Source organism: Lissotriton helveticus, chromosome 7, assembly GCF_964261635.1.
Source record: "Lissotriton helveticus chromosome 7, aLisHel1.1, whole genome shotgun sequence".
Taxonomy (NCBI): domain Eukaryota; kingdom Metazoa; phylum Chordata; class Amphibia; order Caudata; family Salamandridae; genus Lissotriton; species Lissotriton helveticus.
The window spans coordinates 1,828,623,394-1,828,650,352 of record NC_136068.1 but is presented as its reverse complement, the minus strand read 5'-3'; the positions used below and the strand labels follow the sequence as shown (position 1 = coordinate 1,828,650,352).

The following is a 26,959-nucleotide window of genomic DNA, read 5'->3' as shown; positions in this document are numbered from 1 at the left end:
ACTGATCCCACTCTTCCCAGGTAGAATGAGCTCCGTTTTTCCCGGATTTAACTTAAGGTGGTTTAGAGACATCCACCTTTGGATAAAGGACATGGTTGCTCGAAAGTCCTCCGCCGCATTGTGTGAGTTTAGGACAAAAAACAACTGCAGGTCGTCTGCATAGTTATATACATCAACCTTAAACTGTTGTAGGGAGAACAAAAGAGGCCGCATATACAAATTAAATAATAAAGGGGACAAGGAAGATCCTTGGGGAACCCCACAGAAAGAAATGTTTTTAGGGGCTGTAAAAGAACCCAGACGAACCGACTGGGTATGTTCTGAAATAAAGGACCTAAGCCAGGCCAAAGCCGAATCTCGAAGTCCGGCCTGTTCGACACGGTTGACCAAGATGGTATAGTCAACCGTGTCGAACGCGGCAGACAGGTCTAATAACACCAAAGCCTGGTGCAGGTCCCCGTCAGCGTTAGACCTCAAGGTGTTCTGAACGGCCAATATCACTGCCTCAGTAGAATGACCAGGCCGGAAACCTGCCTGGTTAGGTTGTAAATAACCAGAGGCTTCCACAAAACTTGATAGGCAATTGGTCACATGGGCCTCCAATATTTTGGATAGATAAGGCAGTAACGATATTGGTCTATAATTTGAGAGGTCTAAAGAATCAATGCCGGGTTTGTTTTTTAAAGGGATCAGCAAGGCCTGTTTAAAACTATTCGGAACAGTCCCTGACATGAGGGAATTATTAAGCAAAGGAAGCAGGCTATTGGGGAGTGCCCGACCAATTTCCCTCATTATTTGAGGAGGGCAGACATCCTGAGGAGATCCAGATTTAACTCTAGTTAGCAAATCTAGGAGGATTTGGTCAGTGATTAAAGGGAAAGAATGCAAAGTAAGGGGATTAAAAAAGGTATCATCTATCGGAATACAAGCTGGAAGCTTGGATAGAGTATCCTTAATCAACACTATTTTATCATAAAAATAGTCATTCAAGGAGTTGCAGAGGGATTGTGACGGGACAACCGGGGGAGAAGTTCTTTCATCATTGCACAGCTCAGTCACAATCCTGAAAATTTCTTTCGACTTATTAGTCGCATTAAGTATTTTAGAAGAGAAATAATCAGTTTTGTGAGTGTGCAGTGTCTTTTGGTAGGCTTTACGAATTAGACAGTATGCAATCCTTGCTTGAGGACAGTAATTGGTACGCCATGTCCTCTCATATTGCCTCACTTCAAGTTTTAGTTTCCTCAACTCTGGTGTGTACCACTTATGTGCGCCCACGCCACGTGAGTTATCGAAGCGAGTGAGGGGGACACAAATATTAATGGCCGAATTTAGCCATTCTTGAAGCCTACAGTCAGCAATCTCCACATCCAAGCTCTGCTCTGGCAAAGTAAACTTTAACAAGTTTAAAAAAGCTGAAATGTCCAAAGAGGACCATTTCCGAGTCAGACTGGTAGCCTTCAGCTTAAATTGAGGAACTTTCACAACACAAAATGAGAAACTAATGATAAAATGATCAGACCAACTACATGGTTTAATATCAATAAAATCAATAGGTAGGTTCAATGACCAGATTTGATCGAGACTGTGGCCCTTTTGATGGGTTTGAGTGTCTATGTATTGTATTAAATTCAGATCACTCAGAAGATCCTTCGTTTCAGCTGCTTGGGGGTCTAATAGTATATTATCAAACCAGAGATTTAAATCCCCGATCAAAAGTAATTTAGAATTATTAGTGGCCAGCATGGCCAGTTGCTCAGCGAAAATAGCAGGAAACATAGCCATAGTTTGGGGCGGGCGGTATAACAAAACCACCACAAGTGTCCCGTTGACAGTGTCCAATTTAGCAACAATGTTCTCCACATTAGGTATATCTAAGGAGGAGAGTTGTCTAAGTTGGTGTTTCTTATTGGAGATAATGGCCACCCCGCCCCCGATTTTACCTGCCGGTCGTGACACAGACATGATGTAATAATCAGCAGGCAAGGCAGCCAAAATATCCGGTAAGGAATCCGGTGTAAGCCATGTCTCGGTCAACAGGAGTAAATCCGGTTTGGTATCAGATAGTAACAAAAAGATGTCCATCTGATGTTTGGGCATAGAACGAGTATTTAGGTAAACACATTTAAAATTACAGATAGTGCCTGGCGTATTTTCCGACACCACGTAGTCAGAGCCAGGGTCCATAGCTATATTAATGGGATTAGTAATGCCTAAGCGAAAAGTCCGTTTCACCGTATTAAGGGGTACGGGGGGGCACATCATAATGGTAGGTCGCAACGCTAGTAAGTCAGCCGCTGTGTACACTACAGGACCAACAGAGTCCTTAGCCCCTAGTCCCGGACGCTCGCGGACGAGCGCAGACGAGCTTGACTCTAGCGCGACTCCGGCGCGCCTCCGTCGCGCCCGCTGCGCTCGTCCGCTGCGCTCCCTCCAGCACATTACGTTTTATGTGAGGGAGCCTCGAGCGACTGGACCGCTGCCACAGGTCCCTGCGCTCTCTGACTCCTCCCAATATGGCGCCCGTTCCCACCACCAGACCGGCACTAGGAGCCGCGGTAAGTGAGCCGCCCTCCACACAATCGGCAGAAGCCGCGATGGAACGAGGCAGAGGGGCCGCTGTTCAGGTAAGAGTGCGAGTGGCGCTATTATTCAGCCGCCCTGCACACATAAAAATTCAAAAGCACTCGCGAGCTATTCCGCGTGCAAGTGGCAGTTGTAATCACCGCTTGGCACACAGTGACTGTTAAAAACACAATATGATACAAGAAAAATACAGGTTAAAATTAGTTAAGCAATTGCAGTCAGTCTGCCGTTATACAGAGTCTCTCAACAAATGGCGCCGGGCTGCTACCACCAACCCGGAATCCACGAGTGAGAAGGGACTCCCTATCGTTTTATGGGAGGGAGCCTCGAGCGACTGGACCGCTGCCACAGGTCCCTGCGCTCTCTGACTCCTCCCAATATGGCGCCCGTTCCCACCACCAGACCGGCACTAGGAGCCGCGGTAAGTGAGCCGCCCTCCACACAATCGGCAGAAGCCGCGATGGAACGAGGCAGAGGGGCCGCTGTTCAGGTAAGAGTGCGAGTGGCGCTATTATTCAGCCGCCCTGCACACATAAAAATTCAAAAGCACTCGCGAGCTATTCCGCGTGCAAGTGGCAGTTGTAATCACCGCTTTGCACACAGTGACTGTTAAAAACACAATATGATACAAGAAAAATACAGGTTAAAATTAGTTAAGCAATTGCAGTCAGTCTGCCGTTATACAGAGTCTCTCAACAAATGGCGCCGGGCTGCTACCACCAACCCGGAAACTGCAGCAATAATTTTAATAAATAGGGTGGAACATCATCAAACTAGTGCTGGAAGCATCACATCACTGTACTTCATCCCATATTAACACAATTACAAAACATTTGAGAAAGTATAGCAAATTATTGCAAGTATAACATCGAATGCTACATCTGAATCCTCATAAGAGGTTTAGAAGTGCGAAGTACCAGTACAACGCAGCGTTCTTTCCTTGCTGTGCTGTGATCTGTTATTTCACTTGCTGCGTGTGTTGTATGTTGTTTCAGTGTCAGTGATGGGTCAGAGCAGCTTTCAACGTCTGCTGTTGGAGTTGCAAGCACACTGCATGTGAAGGCTGTTGTAGCAACCAGTCTGTCATTGAAAGCTTTTGGGTCTATATTTTCAGAGTTGTTTGGCTGTCTTTGATGCGTTGGTGCTAACCATACTATTAGTTTTCTGCCATTCCAGCGTATTTGCTTTATTTTATGCATATCATGGATTCTGCCATTGCAGTGTATTTATTTGCTTTGTTTTATGCATTGCTGGTTTCTGCCATTCTATTGTATTTGATTTGTTTTATGTATAACTTGGGTTCTGCCATTGCAGTGTATTTATTTGCTTTGTTTTATGCATTGCTTGGTTTCTGACATTGCAGTGTATTTATTTGGTTTCATGCATTGCTTGGTTTCTGCCATTGCAGTGTATTTGCTTGGGCTTATGCATTGCTTCGTTTCTGCTATTGCAGTGTATTTGCTTTGTTTCATGCATTGCTTGGGTTCTGCCGTTGCAGTGTATTTATTTGCTTTGTTTTATGCATTGCTTAGTTTCTGAAATTGCAGTGCATTGATTTGGTTTCATGCATTGCTTGGTTTCTGCCATTGCAGTGTATTTGCTTGGGTTTATGCATTGCTTGGTTTCTGCTATTGTAGTGTATTTGCTTTGTTTCATGCATTGTTTGGGTTCTGCCATTGCAGTGTATTTATTTGCTTTGTTTTATGCATTGCTTGGTTTCTGCCATTGCAGTGTATTTGTTTTGGTTTTATGCATTGCTTGCTTCAGCCATTGCAGTGTATTTGCCTTGTTTTTATGCATTGCTTGGGTTCTGCCATTGCAGTTTTTTCGTTCAGTGTTCGAAATGTTGGTGATGTGTCTGATGCGGTTTTAGGTTCTGCCATAGCAATCTTTGCAATATGTTATTACAGTGCCTGTGATCTGCACTTGTAGTGTTTCTGATACTGTGGTCATTATCTGGTATTGCGCAGTTCTTGATGCTACATTGCAAAGTTTGCAATCTAAAATTTCTGTATTCATGATCTGCGGTATTGTTTGTTTTGTCTGTTTTTGCAGTGTTCTTGTACTGTCCCTGCATTTATGATGTGAATTTGCAGATTTCTTTATCTGGCTTTGCAGGTGTTTTTTTACTTGGCACTGCAGTGTTTGTGATTTGTCTTTGGAATGTTAATGATCAAGCATTGTGTTGTGATTTTAGAATGTTTTTGGTTTATCACTGCAGTGGTCTTGGTAGCATTTTTTCACTTTTCATATTGTGTCATTGTTCGGTACCATTGCAATGTTAATGATCAGGCTGTCCAGTGTTCATGATAGTCCTTTGCAGTGTTTGTGATCTGCCAGGGTAGTGCTTTTGGTTTGTTTATGCAGTATTAGTGCTTTTCATTGCAGCGTTCATGTTCTGTAATTGCTCTGTTTGTGCTCTGTCAATCCAGTGTTCCCACTGTGCCACTGCAATATTCATCTGTAGAAAAGGAATTGAATGGAAAAGGACACATCTCTGTTGTCTGATCTGGGTATGGCCGTGCCTAAATGTTGAACATAGCCTCACCAATAAAAGAGAGGCACTGTAATGGGGAAACAGAGGTTTTAATGTTTAGGTCTGTCCTATCAGACAGCAGAAGCCATCCGGTTGCAAAATACCTATTTTGGGCATACCAAGCACGTACAGTAGGCGTAAATCCCCCCATTGATTACCATTAGTTGACTTTATTGACACCGCCATTTCCCTGCTTTTTAATTAGTGGCTTTTCTTGTCAGTCTTGGTCCATCTTGTCTTTGTCCCTCCCCTGGAGCATACCCTCTTCACCATCCTTTTGGTTGGCTGACTTGCATTTTTTAACCGCTTACTTTTAGGTACCTACTTTTTAGAGCAGGATTGACAGCACATCTGCCGCCAGATGTAATGTGAAAAATATTAAAAAGACCTTTTAGCGGCACTACAGAGAGGATGGCTTTGGCTCCGGCCATATGTTAGGCAGGACTACTTGTTACGATTGGGCAGACGTTGTGTGCTTCCACAGAAGAAAGGGCTTCCTCGCCACGCAACTGTGAATATTTTATTTATCCAGCTGCCTGAGCTAGCCACAATATAGCTGCCAGAGCATGAACTTTCAGGAGCACACACCTGTCATTATAACACTGTTAAGCTAACTAAATAATTTACAGTGTTTGTTTTTCCCTGGTAGCAGTACAGATGGTAATAGGGCATTCATGAGTAATGTACTGCAGTCGTAGGACCCTTCCCTTCCATTATTAACATTAGACTTCTGAGTGCAGTTTTGTGTATGGGAGCAGTATGTGAAGCCAGGGTGACACAAACCTACACAGATTTTTAGGTCTTGCTTTATAGTGGAATTGTCCCCTTACTTTATGTTATTCACAACAAGCAGTGGCATAGCCAATATGTCTCGCCTTTGGGACCTTATAAGTGTTTAGTTAACCAGCACAATATCCTTGGTGCAACAAATCAACTTTTGCATGGCTAAACACTTATAAGGTCCCAAAGGCGAGACCTATTGGCTATGCCAATGCTTGTTGGCATCTGTCATACCCATGCACATTACATAAGGTACGCATACACAGAAGAGACAGAGCATACACACACACATAGAATAGATCAGTTGTTCACACAGAGGATGCAGAAGGTACACATCCACAAAGAAGAGTTTGTAGTAACCAAGAGAGCAAAAAGCAGCTACAACTCCAAAGTGGACACAAAATGTGTGGCTCCTGAAGATACAAAGGGTACATAGATATGGAACACACAGAGGATACACACACACACACAACAACAGACACTCAGTGGATACTGAGGGTATATGCCAACAGAGGATACGGAGGGTCTATGTCCATAGAGGTTTCAGAGGCTGGGCACACAGTGGATACAGAAGGCATGCACCCACACAAGACACAGAACATACAAAACTGCAGAGTGTGCAGGCACATAGAAGATACAAAAGGCACACGCACAGAGGGTGCAGAGGGTATACACTGATTTAGGATGGAGAGGCTATACACCCACAGATGGCACGGAGTGTATACACACATAATACAGAACACATGCACCCATACAGGACACTGAGCATGCACAACCAGAGTACAGGCACACACAAGAAACAGATGTGCATACCCACAAGAGATGCATGGGGTATACTCTCACATGGAACGGAGAGGGAATACACACAGAAGAAACAGATGGGTCACCCATATATGATACGGAAGGTACACAACCCAAAGGATACAGAGCGTGCCCACCCACCGAGGGTAGAGAGGGTGTACACACAAAGGATGAAAAGGGCACACAACCACAGAGGATACAGAGGGTGCCCACCCAGAGAGGGTACACAACCACATAGGATACAGAGGGTGCCCACCCAGAGAGGGTACAGAGGGAGTACACACAAAGGATGAAATGTTATGTTATGTTATGTTATTAAGCTTTTGTATAGCGTACAGCTACTCACAAGGAGTGTCCCGACGCTTTCCACCATCAACTCATAATGAAATAACACAACACAGCTAAAAACAGACAACAGAACAAAGCAAAAACAGTAGGCAGTTAAAACAGACTAGGAGTTAAAAAGCCAGGTCTTCAGGCCCCTCCTAAACTGGAGCAGGTTGGCAGTGCTCCGAAGAGAAAATGGAAGCAGATTCCAAAGCTGGGGGGCTCTGCAGCCAAAAGACCGCCCTCCCGCACGGGCCTTCCTCACCCGTGGAACCACCGCTTTACAAAGAGCTTCCGAGCGGAATAGGTACACAAACACAGAGGATACAACGGATGCCCACCTACAGAGGGTACACAATCACATAGGATACAGAGGGTGCCCACCCATAAAGGGTGCACAACTACAAAGGATACAGCGGGTGCCCACACACAGAGGATACAAAGTTCACACAACCACAGAGGATACAGAGGGTGCCCACCCACAGAGGGTACAAAGGGTAAACAACCTCAGAGGATACAGAGGGTGTCCACCCACAGCGGGTACCAACGGTACACAACCACAGAGGATACAGAGGGTGTTTGTCCACACTGGATACAGAAGGTACACAACCACAGATGATACAGAGGGTGACCACCCACAGAGGGTGTACACCCAAAGAATACAGGAGGTACACAGCCACAGAGGATACAGAGGGTGTCCGACCACAGAGGGTGTACACATAAAGGATACAGAATATATACAACCACAGATGATGACAACTTACAGAGGATACAAAGGGATCCCACCCACAAAGGATACGGAAAGTGCACACCCACAGAAGACAGTGGGCAAACACCCACAGAGAATACAGGAGGTAGAAATCCGCAGAATGCACACACCTACTGAAAGTACAACAGCACCGAGGGCAGACAACCACAGAGCCCTGCCAAGTCACACATACGCCTTCTTCTCTAAGAGGAGTTGTGTTAGTCTGTGGCCTCCTCGTGCACCAGCCTCACCCGGGCAATGACGGGCCACAATGCCTACAGATGGTACTCCCTCAGTGGGGAGTAAGGAGTGTATGCTGTCTGCCTTTCAATACAATAATTACAATATACAGTGCCAAAACGTTGTATTGTATACCCAGCTTTCTGCTAACGTCGTAGCTTCATGGCGCTGTAAGATATGTAATCGCCCATCGGAACAGTACTCTTTTCATCGACTACAGGAGGAGTAAAGCATCCGTCGGCCTTGTAGGTACAAACCTGGGACCTGCAGGCTGCAAGTAGCCCTCTGCAGCAAGCGATAAACTCACTGATCTATTTCAAACCAATCCCACCTTTCCTCAAAAACAGAAAAAGTCACTTCAGCTTTTCAGGGTTTTTGCGCTCTTTTTGTAGTGTTTTGTGAGATCTTTTTAAATATTTGCCCTTTTCTTTATATAGAATTCAAAATAATTATTAATAGTAAGTGCTGGATAATAACGAGAGGGGAAAGACAGAGAGCCCGCTGCAGAGAGGAAGACCACCTTAGAAAGAGAGAGAGACCGGCATAGAGAAAGAGAGAGAGACCGCGTGAAAGAGAGTGAGAGTGCGCGAGAGAGAAACAGGCTGAGAGAGAAAGTGCGAGAGAGAGAGTGAGAGAGAGACAGGCAGAGAGAGAGAGACCGTGAGAGAGAGACCAACAAAGAGAGATAGAGACCGCGCAAGAGAGACCGCTGGGGAGAAACAAATGCGTCTGCAGAAAGATACTGGCATAAAAGTGGGTCACAGAAAGAGATTGCTGCAGAGAGAGCGAGAAATTGCCGCTGAGAGAGAAGGCTGTAGAAAGTGATGACGCCAAATAGAGAGAGAGAGCAAGAGAGGCTGCCGGGAAGAACAAGTGAAGTAGGGGGCAGCGCACTGAAGTGAGGGAGGAGGACGGCTCACAGAAGGGAGGTAGGTCGATGGCACATATTCATGCAAACAGACCAACAGACACAATCACACAATAGGACGGTGAAAAGGGCAAGTAATAAGGAAAATACACAGGAGAGGGCAGAAAGAAGGCAGGTAAGTTAAGGCTCAGAAGCGGAAGTGGATGAGCCAGGAGGAGGTTGCGAGATGGAAGAGAGGGGGAGACAAGACAGGGAGAGTGAAGTAGAGAGGCAGGGAGTGACTCGAGAGGGAGTATGAAGCAGAGATGAATTAGAAACAGGCAGTGCTCAGAAAGACCCTGATACGCTCCTACCTGAACAAGATGCACGGCTACGAGACACGCTCTATGGTGGGTGAGGAGCGTTGAAGCACGAGCAAGCAAGACGGAGAGGCGGAGCTTTTTGAAGCCCCCTAACTAAAGGGTTCGGCAGTGCAACGCATGCGCTGGCTCAGGCGAGACCTAAAAAAGAGCTTTCAGACTACTACTGAGAGAGGTGTTAAACCTCCACCCACCCGCTGGTTGCTCTGAGGGCGGCATCTGATTGAGCCAACTTTGTGTCTACTAAAAAGACTGTTTGTATTGCTTTTTTTTAGCTTGTAGCAAAGCTTATGGCTAATACATCAGAAGTGACTTTTTCTGGGGTAAGCCAATTAGTGGCGTAACAAAGGCTCTAGCAGCCCTGCAGTGCGGGGAAGGGGCAGCAGTGCAGAGGGCACCCCGAGATCTAGGGGGACCCCTCAAGGCAGTACCCTGGCCTGAGAGCTCCTGAGTAAGTCTGGAAGGGGGCCCCTCAGGTTTCATTACGCCACCGATTGTTGTGAGTGTGGGAAGTGCTCCATCCTGCTGGGCTGTGGGACAAGGGGGCCTGGCGGGAGTTGTAGTGCTGGCTACCCTCCCAAGAAACACCCCTCCCTATAAGATGGCTACCTACCTGTAAGTTTGAATAGAGCAATGCAATGGCTGACACATGGTTGTGGGTGTGGGCAGTGTTCCATCTTGCAGGGCTGTAGGACAAGGGTGCCTTGTGGGAATTGTAGTGCTGGTTTCCCACCCACAAACACACCTCCCTGTTAAGATGACTACCTACCTGTAAGTGTGTGGGGATCAATGCAATGGCTGGCACATGGTTGTGGGGTGAAGTGTTACATCCTGCTGAGCTTGGGATCAGGATGCCTGGTGGGAGTTGTAGTCCTGGCTGCTAGTACACATGCCCCTATGGACATTTTGCTAGATACATGAGACATGTGTTGGGGAGAGTGTGGTGCATTTGGGCCCAGGAGGTGTCACTTTGTAGTTGTGCAAGACAGTACATAGCAGTTTAATGGGAGACATTTGTTGGTACCTACCAGCCTCCACCCTTCCGGGTATTCCTGTGAGACTCTCTGGATGCAGTATGGCAAATACCTTCTCCTCCCATACGGTGAATGTTCATAGTGGTATGAGAGGGCGACCACCAGTCATCTGAGCCAGCTTACAGTTCTTGTTGTTATGCTCTTTCACCTTGGTCTTGAGGTCATTCCACCTCTTCCTGATCTCCTTCTGGGAGCACGGGATGGTCCCTACTGCATTGACCTTGTTGACTATCCTTGCCCACATTTCATGTTTGGCGGCTAATGGTGTCCAGGTTTCCAAAGAAACGTGGTTCTACTCTGATTACCTCATCTACCATCACTGACAACTCATTGTCAGTGAATTAGGGCAATTTTTTCTGTGACATGGTGTGTGATGTGCAAATGGGTGACAGGTGAAGGTGTGAAGGTGGTGGTGGTGATGTGTGTTGGGTGTGTGTGGTTCTGATGGTGTGATGTGGGCAGATTTGCCTCTGCTGTGTGGGATGGGCCCTTCAGTTGTGGAGTATTGCAAATGATTCTGGTCAGGGAAGGTGCTGTGTTTTATACTCAGCTATGTGGATGGTTCAAAATGGAGTATTGATGTCAGGTGTGTTGTGTGGGTTGACCTGGGATTTGTATTTTTTACATCCCATTGGGATGTGTCATTGGGCTGTGTTCGGTGTTTATTGGGGCTGAGCCAGAATAATGGCCACACTTGGTAGCCTTGTTGTGTGTTTACATTCGACCGCCATTACTCTTCCGGAGGGGCAGTGGCGGTCAGAATGCAACAGCCCTTCCGCTGGCTCTCCCATTCATCAATAGTAGCGATTGCAGCGGTCTGAAACAGATGATCGTTCCTCTGTCACCACGTTGGTATCCTAATTTCACTTGCGGTCAATCTGCTGGCCGTGCAGCGTTTTTGGGTCTTTCCGCATAAAACCGACTGCCGCTGACAGATTTTTACCTGTTCCACGCGCTCCCGGCAGACTTTCGTGGAATCTTCCCGCTGCGGTCGGATTAGTCTGGCGGTTCATCCTAATCTGACCGCTGGTTTTCCCGTGGTACATGCAGACGGTTATTTTCTGCTACCACGTCGGTCGGAATGCATTTCAGACCGCCATCCTAATTGATCCCTAAGTTATTGCATGGACCGCTACAACCTTAGCAGCAAGCAACTAAAATATATTTAAAGTAAATAAGTATTCCATAATTTACATAACCAGAATACAATTAGATAATTAATTTACAAGTAATAATTAATAGTTAAATAATTAGGACTTTATTAACTTCTCATCCCTCCAAATATAGCATCCAGCAACTAAAATATAGCTAAAATCATGATTCCATATTTTGCATAGTTAAAATAAATTGAAGAATTAATTAACAATTAATAATACATTGTTACTTAATTAACTTCCTAAACTACAGTCTACAAACCCAGCAGCCTGCAACTAAAGTACAAGTAAAATAAATAAGTATTCCATAAATTACATATTAAAACAATTAAATAATTATTTAGCAATCAAAAATTATTTGTTAATTAATTATTACTTAATTAACTTCCCACCATATACCTATACAAACCTAGCAACCCTCAATAACATTTGACAAAAACAAATCAGTAGTAAGTAATTTACATAATAAATATCAATCGTATAATTTCTGTTACAAATATTCATGATTTGGTTTTATCATTTGGCTTTTTAATATGGTGTATTATTATTTTGATGATTTTATTGATAGTGATTTGATTGTTGTGTAGAAATTACAATTTTTATGAGGAACCCCATGCTAAAGCTTCTTTATAAAATCATGTTAAATACTGAGATTCATCTCAGAACTAAGGAAAATTATTAAATTAAATTAAATTATTTTGGGCGCCATCTACTTTAAGATTGTTGATCTTTTCATCTACAAACCCTTTTTACACAGTTTAGTTGCCTATCTCCATAAAAATGTTGCATTTTTATGATAGCAATATATTATCTTATTTTATAGAAGGATGCTAGCATACCACAGTTAAACTTTGCTGAAAACCCACATAATTATTTTTATATTAATTAAACAACAAATGTGTTATCCACCTAGTAATGTAACTTTTACAGAGCATTTAAAGCAGTCAATTATTTTGCTGTTTATATATGTCTATGCCAATGTAGTTAATTGAGTTCTCCTGCATTGTGAACATTTCTAAAAGTCTAAATTCTACTTAATTTGACCATTCTTGAATATTAAATACATCCAAACCTTTATTTCCTTCTCAAGAGTATTTTGTAAATTATACATTGATCAATACAAAATATTTCCCTTATTCTCAGATGAGAATAATGTGTATCATATTCTGATTTCAATATTAGAACAGTTATTATGGCAACTTGGGGTCTCTGCTTATATTTTATTTTCCGATTATTTATAAAAATGTATTGGTGTTTTCACAAAATATATATGTTGAATGGATGTCATATTATTAACTTTTTCTAAGATCCTAGACACAATATCCACTTCAAATTAATGTGTTTTTATTATTTTTCAAACTCTATATTACAGTGTGAATACCAAAGCTGCTATGTATTTAAATATCTTCTGTATTTTCAGCTTCTTCTGTCTCCCCTGTTTGCAATTTTCTCTCCAGGATACTGGGGACAATTTTGCTGTTGCTGCTTGGTGTGGTGATTGCCCTAATGATTCTGAGTAAGTGAATATTAGTTCCTTTATATTATCATTTTAGAGAACACACCTCTTTTTGATTCGATCATTGAAGGTCAACCTTATATGTGATATCAAGTTGGTTTGATGGGTAGAATAAAGAGCACCAGTTTTTTTATAAAGTAAAGTAAATGAAATTGACATATAATGAAAACATTTTGAGATTAATTATTAACCTTTGGAATTAGAATGTAATAAAAATGTACCCAAGCATATAAACTACAATAAAAATAAAAAGCACCTTAAAGTAAAGTACAGAATAAAGAATGGGAAAAGGAAAGTAGGGTTGTCTAAGATGGAGGAACTTAGATGGTGGACGACAAAGTTGATGCATTTTCATAAATTTGATAGGTATAGGACTGAAAAGTACATACAATTCTACTAAAAAGCAAGACATCTAATTGGGGTTGAATGTTTTGTACACAAGGGTTACTAACTAAGTTTGAGTGTGCAATAATATGCATTTGTTTAAGATATATGAGCTCTTTAATTAAGCACAACTGTTGTGTTTGCTGAACCTCTATAATTAAGCCCCTAACGAAAAATGAATAACATGTAAAATTAATTGAGTGGATAAATTACAATGCAAACTCCTCAGGTGGAGCAGAATTTATCGCCCACCCCTAATTTACCCACTTCCAAGAGAAAAGCTGCAAAACCGGGTGAAACATCTCACCAGAACATACATTCAAGTATACAAGACAGAAGTAAATGTATTTTTAAACATGTTAATGAAAAACGTGCAAACATTTTAAGTTATCATACATTTTACCATACTAACAGATACAATTGAGATTGATATTATTTTATACAGTGCAGGAATACCCACAGGCGACTTTGTGCTAGCGTTCATTACTGATCTAGAGGAACATCTATGGGGGCAAAGAGCAAGAAAATAGCCAGTGTTTAGCAGTTTTCTAAGTTGCATAAGATTGAGCTATGCTTTAAGGCACCACGGCAGCAAGTTCCACAATTTACAGGTGGAGGAGACAAAATGTCTGCCACCCCAGGATGATTTTTAAGCATTACAACGGTTTTAGCAAAGGTTGAGTGAAGTATTCTCCCAGGGTTGTACCACTTTCATTTTTTACAAAGAGTTTCTGGGCCTGTATCATGGAGGGCTTGGTGAGCAAGACAAGGACCCTTAGAGGTAACCCATTTTCAGCCAACGTAACTCAACTGAGTTGAATTTAGGAATCCTCAGGAGAAGGCTTGCCACATCATTCTGAAGATCCCAGGGAAATGGGACATGGGAAGGAAGACAGACCCATGATTGAGGGTAACAGGATCATTGGGGTGGTAACTATGGAGGGCTTTTCTGCCTTGGTGAAAGAACAGTTGCGTCAGTTGGATTTGGCCCCATGGTTGTCATTGCCCCAGGTTTTGGTTCAGGATGGGTTATTGTATCACGAGGATCGGTTGTTTGTTCCCCCTACATTGAGAGAAATGGTTCTGGAATGGTGTCATTCTTCGGCATTAGCGGTGCATCCTGGGATGCAGAAAACTAAGGAGATGTGTTTGCGGTGGGTTTGGTGGGAAACATTGGCTCCGGACATTCAGGGTTATGTGGCAGCTTGCCCGGTTTGCGCCACCAGTAATCCCACTCACTGTAAACCGTCTAGTCTGTTGCATCCCCTGGAGGTCCCTCCTGCTCCCTGGCATACCATCAGTATGGATTTTGTGACCGAGCTTCCATCTGTTTCCGGTTTCACTGCCATTCTTGTGGTAGTTGATTTGTTTACAAAAATGGCGCATTTCATCCCGCTATCCAAGATCCCTACTGCCAGAGAAATGGCCTTGGTCTTTATGTCCTCTATTGTGCGGATTCATGGGTTGCCTTCTGCAGTATTGACAGACCGGGGGGCACAGTTCGTATCCCATTTTTGGACTGAGTTGTGCTCCGTGCTTAAGGTGGAGATCAAGTTGTCATCTGCTTATCATCCACAATCTGATGGGCAGACTGAGCGCACCAACCAAACCATGGAACAGTATCTCGGTGTCTAGTGTCCTCCCTGGGGTGTGATTGGGTGACGGCTCTGCCCATAGCGGAGTTTGCGTATAACAATAGCTTGCATTCCGCTTTGGGTATGACTCCCTTCTTTTGCTCGCTGGGTTACCATCCTAGAGCGTTGGCTATCCAACCTACGGGGCGAGTACCAGCCATAGACGATGTGTGTAAGCGATTGAGTGATATCTGGGGTGTTGCACGGGTGCAGTTGCTGGCAGCTAAGGCTAGTATGAAAGAGCAGGCTGATAAACACAGGGCACCTGCTCCTTCTTATCATGTGGGTGAGAGAGTGTGGTTGGCCACCAGGAACCTCAGACTAGGTGGGTCCGCTGTTACCTATACATTAAAAAGTGTAGAGCTTAATGATGACCTTTGGGGACTCCACTGGGCAGTGAAAAGGATTTAGATGTAAAATCTCATAGAAATACTGACTGTTCTTGGTTGGTGAGAAAGATCCAGCTCCAACCCACTTATTCAAATACTCTCTAACCGGCGGATGAGCACTGAATGGCTCATGGTGTAGGAAGCTGCAGATAAGTCCAAAAGCCGCCTATCCACCACTTTCCACTATCATTCAGATTTCCTCTGTTGGTGCAATCAGAGCAGATTTGGTGCTATGGTTTTTCCTAACGCCATACAGAGCATGATCCAGTAACTCATTCTGTACAAGGAAGGACAAGAGTTCTGTATTCAGATGTTTTTCTAGGATTTTTGCTGGCATTGGGAGACGAGAAATAGGTCGATAGCTCTTTACATCACTTTGGGTTGAGGAAAGGTTTTTTACCAAAGGTAGGACAGAGGCGTGATTTCCATCATTAAGAAAGTTTCCCGCATTGATTATTCCATTCAGGAGTTTGGTAAGATATACTGCCACTGTTGCTGCTATGGAGTGAAGTTTTTTGGGGGACAGAGGCCACCAAATGTATCCCTTCACAGAAAGGAAGGCAGTTACTAAATCACTTGCGCTACACCTGAAGCCATATCAGGGCATCATCAGAAACTATAAACTTAAAATGTACTAAATATTATTGGAATGCATGCTATGGGAGGGCAATTAAAAAAGATAGCAATTCACGTAAGAAAGCACGGCCACCCCCTAAATGTGATAGAAATAGAAGTATGAAAAATATTGTAACGTATACAAGAGGCAAACACTAGCTCGCAGGAAATAAAACAAGCACGTAACAGGGCCACTAACAACTATTGCTACTTTAAAAAGAATAATTGCATGAACTAAAAAATCCACCAGAGATACCCCACCTGCCTTAGGAGATACGAAGAAATAGACATATCTGAGCAATTAACAATTACACATAACGAGGAACCTTTCCTTTTACATGACAATCTGAATAATGCGAAACAGATTATAATATTCGCTATAGCAAACAATTTAATGACACTTAGACAAAGTCAAATCTGGAGGATGGATGGGACCTTTAAAATAGTCCCTAACCATATACTCAGATACACATCATGCATGGTGATCATCAAAACACAAATGTCATTTTTATATATGCCATACTACTAGATAAATAAAGCAACACTTATTACAAGTTTTAACCATATAAAACATGCAACAACTAACTACTACCCTCATTATCATAGACTTTGAACAAGCCATGATTCCACAAATTCTAAAAATATACCCCCCACACAGCTTTGCAAGGCTATTAGATTTCAATCAAAGTATATGGACACACTGCCAAAAATCAGGCATCCAATTTGCCTTTCAAATAAGAAAAACATAGCAGCAGCCTATGTCCCTTTCACAGAGATAGCCAACAATTACAATCTACTAATATAAAGCCCTTTCTAATAACAAAATGAAGAGAAACCTAGTCACCCTATGGACAACTTCGAGGACACTTTGGTTGGCAGATTGCATTGCTACGGACACAGATGCCAAGACAAATTCCAAATACCATAGTGGAATGTGTATGACAGCACCTTGGGGCAGGCAGCCAAAACAAACAACATAGTGGAAGGATGGCACAATGCCTTCCAATCCACACTAGGCAGTACTCAACCTACACTATACAAATTTCTAAAATCATTGCAAAAATAGCAAAGCTATCAAGAACTAAGAATAGAGCAATCTATTAGTCACACTGGCCCTAAACTGTGCAAACAAACCAAAAGAATGCATGACATGTTACTATTTAAAGCTAAACTCTTCCTAAATAGCAAAGGACTACATTGCATAGAAATGATAGCCAAAAAATACTATAAAATAGATCTTAACCTACCAAACTCCTCAAAAAGTACACCAAACTCTGTAAACTAACAGAACAAATCTATTTTAAATAATAAATATGACATTGTATTAGATCAGTCAAACAACTGTTTAAAATCATAATATGAATAAAGACTGATCTAATAAAATTATATATACAAATAATTTTTAAAAGAAAAGTAAACTATCACCAACATAAATAGATAAAATAAATTCAATCCATCACATAAAATATTAACAACACATAATTCTAACAATTCCACAGAGCAATTCCATGTATTTAAAATAAATAATGCAATAGCACATTTCCAACCCAAAACAAATTAGAGAATTAAAACTCACTGGTATGTAGCTGCAGAACTTTCTCCAACAAAAATTAGTAATCCAACAAAAATAAGGTAAATGAATCCAAAAATTCTCCCCCAAATTAAAATATATAACAATTCCAATTGAAATTCCTCAAAGTAATTCAGAGTACCAAGGTCAAATTAGGAAACTGAAAAAGTGTTCTAAAACAAGAACCACCACAGGAAATCTGAAAAAAGGAAACGAAAGTAATAAGCATTGGTATATCATAAGCTAAACTGAATTCCTTTAAATAAAAAACATAAATTACAACTCCAAATGCCCATCAAATGTGTTTGTTTACAAAAACCTTTAAAAGAAATTGACAAAAAAACCTGAAAAGCACATTAGATTAGTACATATATAAAAGTTAATTATCAAAATATAACTAACCAATTTAACAAAACATAGTAATACATTATTAAAACAGTGTAAAAACACAACCAACAAACAAGTGTAAAATAATACACAAAAAAACACTATACCTCTACCCTTAAAATCCTTAAAAAAAAAGGACTTACCTGTTTTGAAGAACAACAGCACCTTTCCACGACCTCGTTCCAGGAAAGTAGACTAAAAATAACATAATTGATTACAAAATAGAAGGTAGCAAAAACAAACGGCCACCAAACAAAACTAAAGGAAAAGACTATCACCCTATAGAAATGAATGGGAAATATTGTACAAAAGTTGAATTTATGTAAATAAAAAAATTACAGCCCATAATAAATTATGAAAAAAATACTGAGAAAATGCTTATTTATTGTAATAGTTTTTCACATGATGTATGTATGATACAGATTGTAAAACTATACAGTAATAAATATTTTAAAGAAATAAAAACTGAAAAATGTGTGATTTGTTTTTAGTATACAAAATTTGTGAAAGGCGTTAGACACTAAAGGATAAAGGGCCATATGTAGGTAATCTCTATTTACCGATTCTTAAATACCGAATTTTACCAATTCGGTATTTAAGAATCGGTAAATAGTATGTAGGTTAAAATTCAATAAATTTTACCGAATAGGTAATATTTGATATTACCTATTCAGTATTTACCAATTTGGTAATTCCGATTCATTCCTATGGGCCTAGAGGCCCATAGGAATGAATGGGAAACCATTCACTATTACCGATTAGGTAAATACCGAAACGGTAATAGGGGTAGCATATTCAAGGGTAGCAAGGTGTCACATTGACACCCTGTTGCACCCCTGAAACGTGCATTTGTGCACATGTGGCGCACATATGTCTGCCACATGGCACTTTAAAAAAAAAAAAATTGCAATTTTAAAGGTATTCAATATTTACCACCAACTTGTAGTTGGTGGTAAATACCGAATCCTTAAATCAAAAATGCACTCACTTGAGTGCTCCCTACATAGGATTTAAGGATTCGGTAATTTACCGATCCGGTATTTTAAGAATTCGGTAATTTACCGATTCCTTAAATTACCAATTCAATAAATTACCGAATCCTTAAATACAGCCACCTACATTAGAAAAAGCGAAATACCAGTCGGTAACGGGAAATTTACCAAATTTCGGCCGTTACCGACCAGTATTTAGCTACCTACATATGGCCCAAAATTTTCTATTTACACCCCAATCTAACTATATCAGGCAATGATGTTGGGCAATAAAGAGGTTGCATTTACTATTCCCAATATAATCTAAACCAATGCAAGGAAGGTGTTAGACACTAAATGGGTGACATTTACTATTCTGACTCAAATATAAACCAATTGAGGAGGGTGTTGGATACTAAATGGGTGACTTTTGTTGCTCCCACTCCAATTTAACCATATTGGGGAAGGTGTTGGATGATAATGGGATGTCATTTACTATTCCCACTCGCACCTGAACCATACTGGGGAAGATGTGTAAAGTACCAAATGCATTTCCCCCCAAAAAGTAATGAAGGCATAAGCATGTATTGACAAAATTGAAATGCTTAATAAAATAAAAAATTATGAGGCAAACTACTCTTAAGAACTCAGCCACTGGTCTAATCAACTAGATGAAGCAACAACAGGTGGAAGATAGGCCAAAGGGAAGTGCTGAATACTTGAACCATTGATTCTGCTACTGGAACTGGTGAAAACGGTGAAGTGGTGAAAATATTGGGACCGAGAGGTAAGTGTCTTTCAAGTACAAATGTACCAGCCAGTTGTTTACTCTGATTGAAATTCTGAGAAGATAGATGCCTTCCATTTTGAAGTGTTGGTAGAAAACTCAACATTGAGCTATTTCAGATTGAGGACCAGCCTGTGACAATGGTGCTGCAGAAGCTCTGGTGATGTGGATGGGTGTGTACAGTAGTTCCCTTCAACAGAATGGTGCAAATTTCCACATCTATGATGGGCTTCTCTGACAGGAAAAAAGACTGTTGTAGGGGTTGGAACTGCTGAACATTGGAAATGTAAAACTCTTTCTGATACCCCTGGAATGTTGGAAGGACCCATGCATCCTGATTGATCTGCGTCCAATTGGGAAGAAACTGATAGATATGGCCTCCCAATCTCACTTCCAAATAATGAATCAACCTCCCCTGTAAGGGAGCCATGGGTAGAGTTGGGTAGAGGTGTTAGTCTGAAAGCCATCACTGCCTTGCCTGCATCTGCCAAAGAGGGTGCATGCTGGGAATAAGGCTCCTCTGTCGGTCTCTTCCAGTTCTGGCATCATCTATCCCCAAAGGCATGTTGGAAACCGAGGTAGTAGTCTCCGCTGGGCAAGCGACCCCTGAATTGCCCCACCCTGGTAGAAAGGCAAGACTCAAAAACTTTTAAGATAGAAGATTGGGCCTTGTCCAGGGTGGTAAACATATTGAAGAACTTGTTCAAGTCATTAATGAATGGGTCACTAAAGAGCAGTACATTCGGTTTGGAACCAGCCTCTGCCTTTGCCAATTCTGTTAACTACTGATCTATTCTTATCAGTATGGAGTTTATACATTCAGTCGAGAGTGCTCAATAGGCATTGAAAGGTTGGCAGATGAAACGGTGAGCCCAACATGCCAGGATCGATGAGGGTTCCTGAATCTTTGCCTCCACTACGATCTCTAGGATTTTGCCAGAGGTCTGGAATTATCTAAAAGTCAGGCTTGGGAAGAGAACCTTGCCCTTTCAAAGCCCTTCTTTTAATCTTTGGAGACATTTTTCAAGAAATGTTAGGGCCATTGCTGTTGTTTCAGAAACCATGGCCCAGATGTAGGTAGCCAAATACCGGTCGGTAACGGCCGAATTCGGCCGTTACCGACCGGTATTTGGCTTTTGAGATGTAGGGGGCAGGAAACAGGCCATTTCGGTAATTTTACCGATTCGGTAAATATACCGGTCGTTAAATTTACCGACCGGTATATTTACAGAATCGGTAAAATTGAGATGTAGGTGGGACTCTTCTGAGTCCCACAAGCCCTACAAATTCTGTATTTTACCATCAAATTCAATTTGATGGTAAAATACCGATTCAGGTGTGCATGCACATGTGTGCATGCACACCTGTGCCATATGACAGGCAGACCTGCCCTTAGGGCAGGTATGCCTGCCACATGGCCCCCAAACCTTTTTGGGGGTGCTAGAGGGTGTCAAAGTGACACCCCCTGCACCCTTGTCAAAATCGGTATTTACCGATTCAGTAAATACCGACCGGTAATGCCCCATTCATTCCTATGGGCTTCAAAGCCATAGGAATGAATGGGGCATTACCGGTCGGTATTTACCGAATCGGTAAATACCGACTTTTAAAGATTCGGTAAATCCACATCTGGATTTACCTACATCTCGGTACTTCTATTTTACCGATTCATAAATACCGAATCGGTAAAATTCGGTATTTATGAGTCGGAAAAATGGAATTACCTACATCTGGCCCCATGCCTTTAAACTTAGGGTTGGTCAAGGACACTGAGCTCGGAGTCTAGCTATCACGACCTGGTCAAAATCCCTCTGTAGGTATGATTGCATTTAGTTAGCTACTTCTTTGAGGAATGGTGATGGACTATCTCGTCAGGGTCAAAAGACAGGAGGTCTCCCACAGGAGAGACTGAGGGACTTAGGGGAACACGAGGTCTTCAGTTTCTTAGGAGCGTGGTACCACAAAGCGTTTGTTATACCTGGGGGACTCTGACACTTGGAGTGTACCTGGAAAGGCCTTATCAATACGTGGGCTTGAAAATATGTCATTATAATACACAGCCAGTAACAATCGTTGGCCAATAGTTCAAGGCGGTGCACTCCTTGCTGGGAGAGCAGTGATCAGGTGAGATGGCTACCAAGCTTCACAAGCGGTTGGCGTCCTCCAGCCTTATGCAGCTCTATTGGAGGTAGGGAGGCCACGCAGAAGCAGATATGTGCCCGCCTGCAATAAACACTGAAAACGGGCTGTGTTGGGACTGTTAGGGGACCTAGAATATTGAGAAACGGTTTGAGCAAAGCAAATTTGAACAATAACAGCTACTAATTGGATTATATTTTGCAGAACTGACAACGCATATAAAGGAATCCACATATATATATAAATATATATATATATATATATATATATATATTGCGAAATCATCCTCCAGAAAATAACGAGGCAGGACCCAGAGGGGAACAGGTGAGACAGGCTTTATTGCTTGTAACACAGCTAGGGTGGCGGCAAATGCATTTCGGCAAGGTGAGCCTTTTTCAGTGCCCAACACCCGATGCAATCCTCTTAGTTCATGCTTTCCTGCTGCCTAGAAGTAACTGGCGTAGGTCCGCCCCTCCCTAAAGCAAATGCAGCACACCTGTGGAAGTTCGTGGAAAATCCTGAACTACCACTCCCAGGATGCCACATGTTGAAAGCGTCCCAGGCCGGTGGAATAGGGAGAGTGCGGAGTTGAATACCCACTGCGGCACCTATGGCAGGATCCAATGAAGGCAATAACAATCCTCCAAGCAAACAAGTCCGCCCTCGAGTCCCCTCATATCGCCACAGCCTCTGTTTCAGCAGTCCCATTTGAACAGGGGCGAAATTGCACAGTCCAAAAATGCCCGGACATAGGTGGAATACCTCTACTGTTCAGGGGCCCCCGAAACAGAGGCGGGTACCAGACAATCCAGTCCATGGAAATGTATAGCGCCGTGAAGCAACGCCAGGTCATATACAGACCCAGACGTATATATATATATATATAGCTCCGTCGGAGCGAAAAGCGTTATGGAGGACATCTGTCCTATGATTTTGCAATAAAGCTTTCACTTCTGCTCACACAACTTTGTGTGTTGATGGCCTGTTATTGAAGTCACTTACTCTCTTTTGGGGAACAGGTCTACACCTGCTTGGCTCCGCTTCGATAGCGGTCAGGATTTCGCTTTGGATATATATATATATATATATATATTCACTGAAAAAAACATAGGTTTCACATCAGTTATTGTTAGGTGGAAATTTTACTCGCATAAAACCATTGAAGTTCCCACGTTATAGTTAGTTGGACTCACTATAACTTGCGCGTGCAATGCACTGCTGACGACGTCACATATTACATCACTCATGACATGGTCAGTGACATCACTGGGACTGTCTTGGACATTTTGCCATTAAACATGACAGCAACAGGGACCTTTTAAGATTCTTCTGTTTAGATTGTGTCCCAGACAGTCCACGGGGTGGTAACAAGTTACAGACACTCAGAAGACTGGAGTCTCGTTATATAATTGACTTAGAGACTAAGGCACCGGGGGGCCTAAACATTGGGGAAGAATTGTCCTCTCACTTGGGCTAACTGTAACATATTGAGAATCATGATTTAGGAAATACTGAATTTGAACATGTATGAAATATATGGTAAATTACTGTTAATATGAAACACATATGAAGATTGGTTGAAATGGCAATTGAAATGCATTTTTTGAGAATAGACATGTTGGGTCATAAGAATGCTAAAAGCCCGTTTGTACGGTTTGTCTGCACATTGCCTATGATTATGATTCTTTGCGGCCATATTTAAGGCCGCCCATGCCGATACACGGCAAGATGGATAATTGTAATGTACATATATTGTGACGACTGATAAGTATCGTCTGCGTTGGTTTAAGGTTGTACCATATCGCTTGTTTGGATTAATGAGCTAAGACAGAGGTTACTATGGGCTTTTGGCTATGATGGTAACAGTAGGGTGCACTCCCGCTGTTACATATATGCCGATACACGGCATGAATATTTACTTAAGATCAAAGTAAGATAATGAACTACGTAGAGCAGGTTCATTAAAAACACACTCCAAGATGGCGCCCAAAAATGAGCTCGTCTGGGAGTCCGATTTTGATGGCAATGACCCTTGATGCATGTTTAAAATGGCGCAGCGCGAAATGTTCACTGATAACACTGACGAAGGGATTTCATCCCGAAACGCGTTTGTTCTTGACAAATAAAATTTCTGCTGAAATATAAACCCCGTGAGTGCTGTTTTCTTCTTACCCGGATGGGATTATTTGAAGAATTGGAGCTGTTATACTTTCCGTGGAACACCGCCGCGGAGACAGCACCCGCTATGTGAGTGACTCGTGGTAACGGTGTTTGGAGCTACAATATATATATATATATATATATATATATATATATATATATATATATATATATATCCAAGATGCTGCTTGAAAAGAATCGGATGCCGCACGTTGTCCTCCAGCATACAACGAAAAAGCAGACACAAACCCAGAGTAAGTGCAAAGAGTAGCGTTTATTCTCTCGCTAGTCAGCCATAACGCGTTTCACCACAGGAGTGGCTTGATCACATGACAACGTTCAAACATTGAATGGACCATTAAGACAGCTAGCACCAAAGGCACGTGACTAAATTAGTGATAGACATAAAAGAAAAACAGTGAAATACTACTGAAAGTCTTCCTTCGAAAAAAGGGAGCAAATAATGTATACAATATACAAATGCTAAACTCACAAGAAAAACCTAAAAATAGTGAGGACATTGACTTACACCATCTAATAAGTATTTTCAGCGATCATACGCAAAAAGGCGAGTACACCTAAATAATTTTATGTACTTGACCAACGCTGTTTCCAAATAATATAAGAAAAAGCGAAAGAACCTATAAATAAACTCTGCAGGTCAAATATATTTACATAAATGATTTCCCAAGAAAAATACAACGTATTATTTGACTTAGGTTCAAATGTATAAAAAAATACTTCATAGTCATACAAAAATAGTTCTATGTAAAAAAACACTTGTAACCTAAAAAAGAAGTAAGGCTAAATCAGTACACAATGAATTGCACAATGAAAGCAAGAAGGAGAAGGACACGGCGGACAGGTTCTCTGTACAGTTTTTCTAAGGGTTACACTAAAAGTGTTAACATTCATAAGCATGTGTGTAAATCCTCGGTGTTGTTTAACCCCCCAGGACTTTTGCTGTTGAAGTTCAGGATATACCTCGTCTCCAACTTGCGCATTAGGTGCTCACGATCACCTCCCTGTTTGGTTTTAGGAATTGTGTCAATGACATAATACTTGAGATCCATTAGATTGTTGTTATGGATCTCCCGAAAATGTCTCGCCACAGGGTAGGTGGGGTCAGAGTTGGTGATGGCCCTGATGTGTTGCAATATTCTATTGCTGGCCGGTAGCTTGGTACTTCCCACGTACCGTAGGGGACAAGTACATTCTAAGATATAAATAGCATACTCGGTTTTGCAATGGAGGGATTTGGAGATTTTGATCTCCTTGCTGCTAAAGGCAGTACGGTAACTAGTTTTGTTAATACCGTAAGTACAGGCTTTACACGAATGACACTTAGTGAATCCCCGTGAGCTTTTCAACCAATCTTTTGAAGTAATCACCTCAGGACAGTTAGATACCAGGCTGTTATGAAGGGAAATAGCCCTTTTATAGGTGATACTGGGTCTGGTAGGCATAGCTTGACCTATGATGGGGTCAGAACGAATTAAAGCCCAATTCTGATTAATAATTTTATTTATAGCACTTTTTTGAGCACTATAGGGCACAATGAGTCTGACCGAGCTGGAGTCTGATGCTTGACTGGATTCAGTTATGGGCAATTTGTTTGCTTTGGATGTAAGGAGAAAATTCCTTTCCTGATTTGCAGTTTTGTTGATGGCTGTTTGAATAATATGAATAGGATAACCTCGGGCGAGGAATCTATCCCTACATTCATTTTGTGCCGTCTTCAAATCTGATGGATTACTGCAAATCCGTTTAATTCGCAGCATTTCCCCATAGGGGATGCTGCGAATGAGATGTTTAGGATGAAAGCTGGTGTAATGCAAGATGGAATTGCCAGCTGTCTCCTTTCGATATAGTTTAGTTTCCAGTATATTGTTATGGATGTATATTTCTATGTCTAGAAAGTGAATGTTGGTATTGCTCATGGTACAGGTGAAGTTTAAATTAATGTTATTGGTGTTCAAGAGGTCAACCCACTCCTGGGCCTCTTCCCTACTACCATTCCAGACAAAGATAAGGTCATCAATATACCTGTAATACATTTTGACATGATTATTGTAAAGATCGCCTAGAGTCCCTTTTAGGACCAGCTCCTCCCACCAGCCCATAAAAATACAGGCGTAGCTGGGGGAGAAGCTGGCTCCCATTGCCACCCCCCTCATTTGTTGATAGAAAGTTTGGTTAAAGGTGAACATGTTATGATGTAGACAAAAGGTCACCATATCTAGCAGCATTTTATTATGCTCCGGGTAAGTGGGTCTATTTTTGGAAAAGAAGTAACTCAAGGCTCTTAGACCATCTTTGTGGTCAATACAGGTATATAGGGATGATACATCCAAAGTCAGCAATAGATATCCAGGGTCCCAAACAAAGTTCTGGATTTTGCCAAGAAAATCACTGGTATCTCTCAAATAGGAAGGCAATCCAGTTACACAATCCTGTAAAAAAAAGTCAATGTAGTTTGAGGTGTGTTCTAACAAACTGTTCCTACCGGAAATGATGGGCCTCCCGGGGGGGTGCACAGCGTCCTTGTGAACTTTAGGAATAAAGTAGATGTTAGGAATAACCGGGTAGTCTTTTTTCATATACAAATGTTCATCTTTAGTGATTAAGCCAGCACTCTTCCAGGCCAAAAGTTTCGAATGAAATAAGTTGAAAGTCTCTTTAATTGCTGACGCACTGCTCATTTTGTAACAATTGCGATCATTCAATTGAGACATTGCTTCAGTCATGTATTGATCTCTGTCCCACAGCACCACGTTTCCCCCCTTGTCCGAATTTCTGATGACAATCTGGTTGTTTTGTTGTATTTTAGCCACCAGATTATCATAAGTTCTATTTTGTCTAAGTATCTTATTTTTCATGGCGCATGTTTTAAAGTTCAGTTTTTTCAATTCATTTATCACATGCTCGTTGTAAATGTCAATGCCATCACGTGGCATGATAGGGTTGAACTTAG

General features: G+C 41.9%; 1 protein-coding gene across 1 annotated transcript in view; it reads left to right on the top strand.

The window, feature by feature from the left end:
• The window catches only part of LOC144767740 (natural killer cells antigen CD94-like), a 147,006-nt gene that overhangs the window by 24,267 nt on the left and 95,780 nt on the right, over nt 1–26,959 (top strand). Inside the window, exon 2 of the mRNA XM_078651125.1 lies at nt 12,854–12,949. Coding sequence (XP_078507251.1) covers nt 12,854–12,949 — 96 coding nt within the window. The remainder of the gene's footprint in view (nt 1–12,853; nt 12,950–26,959) is intronic.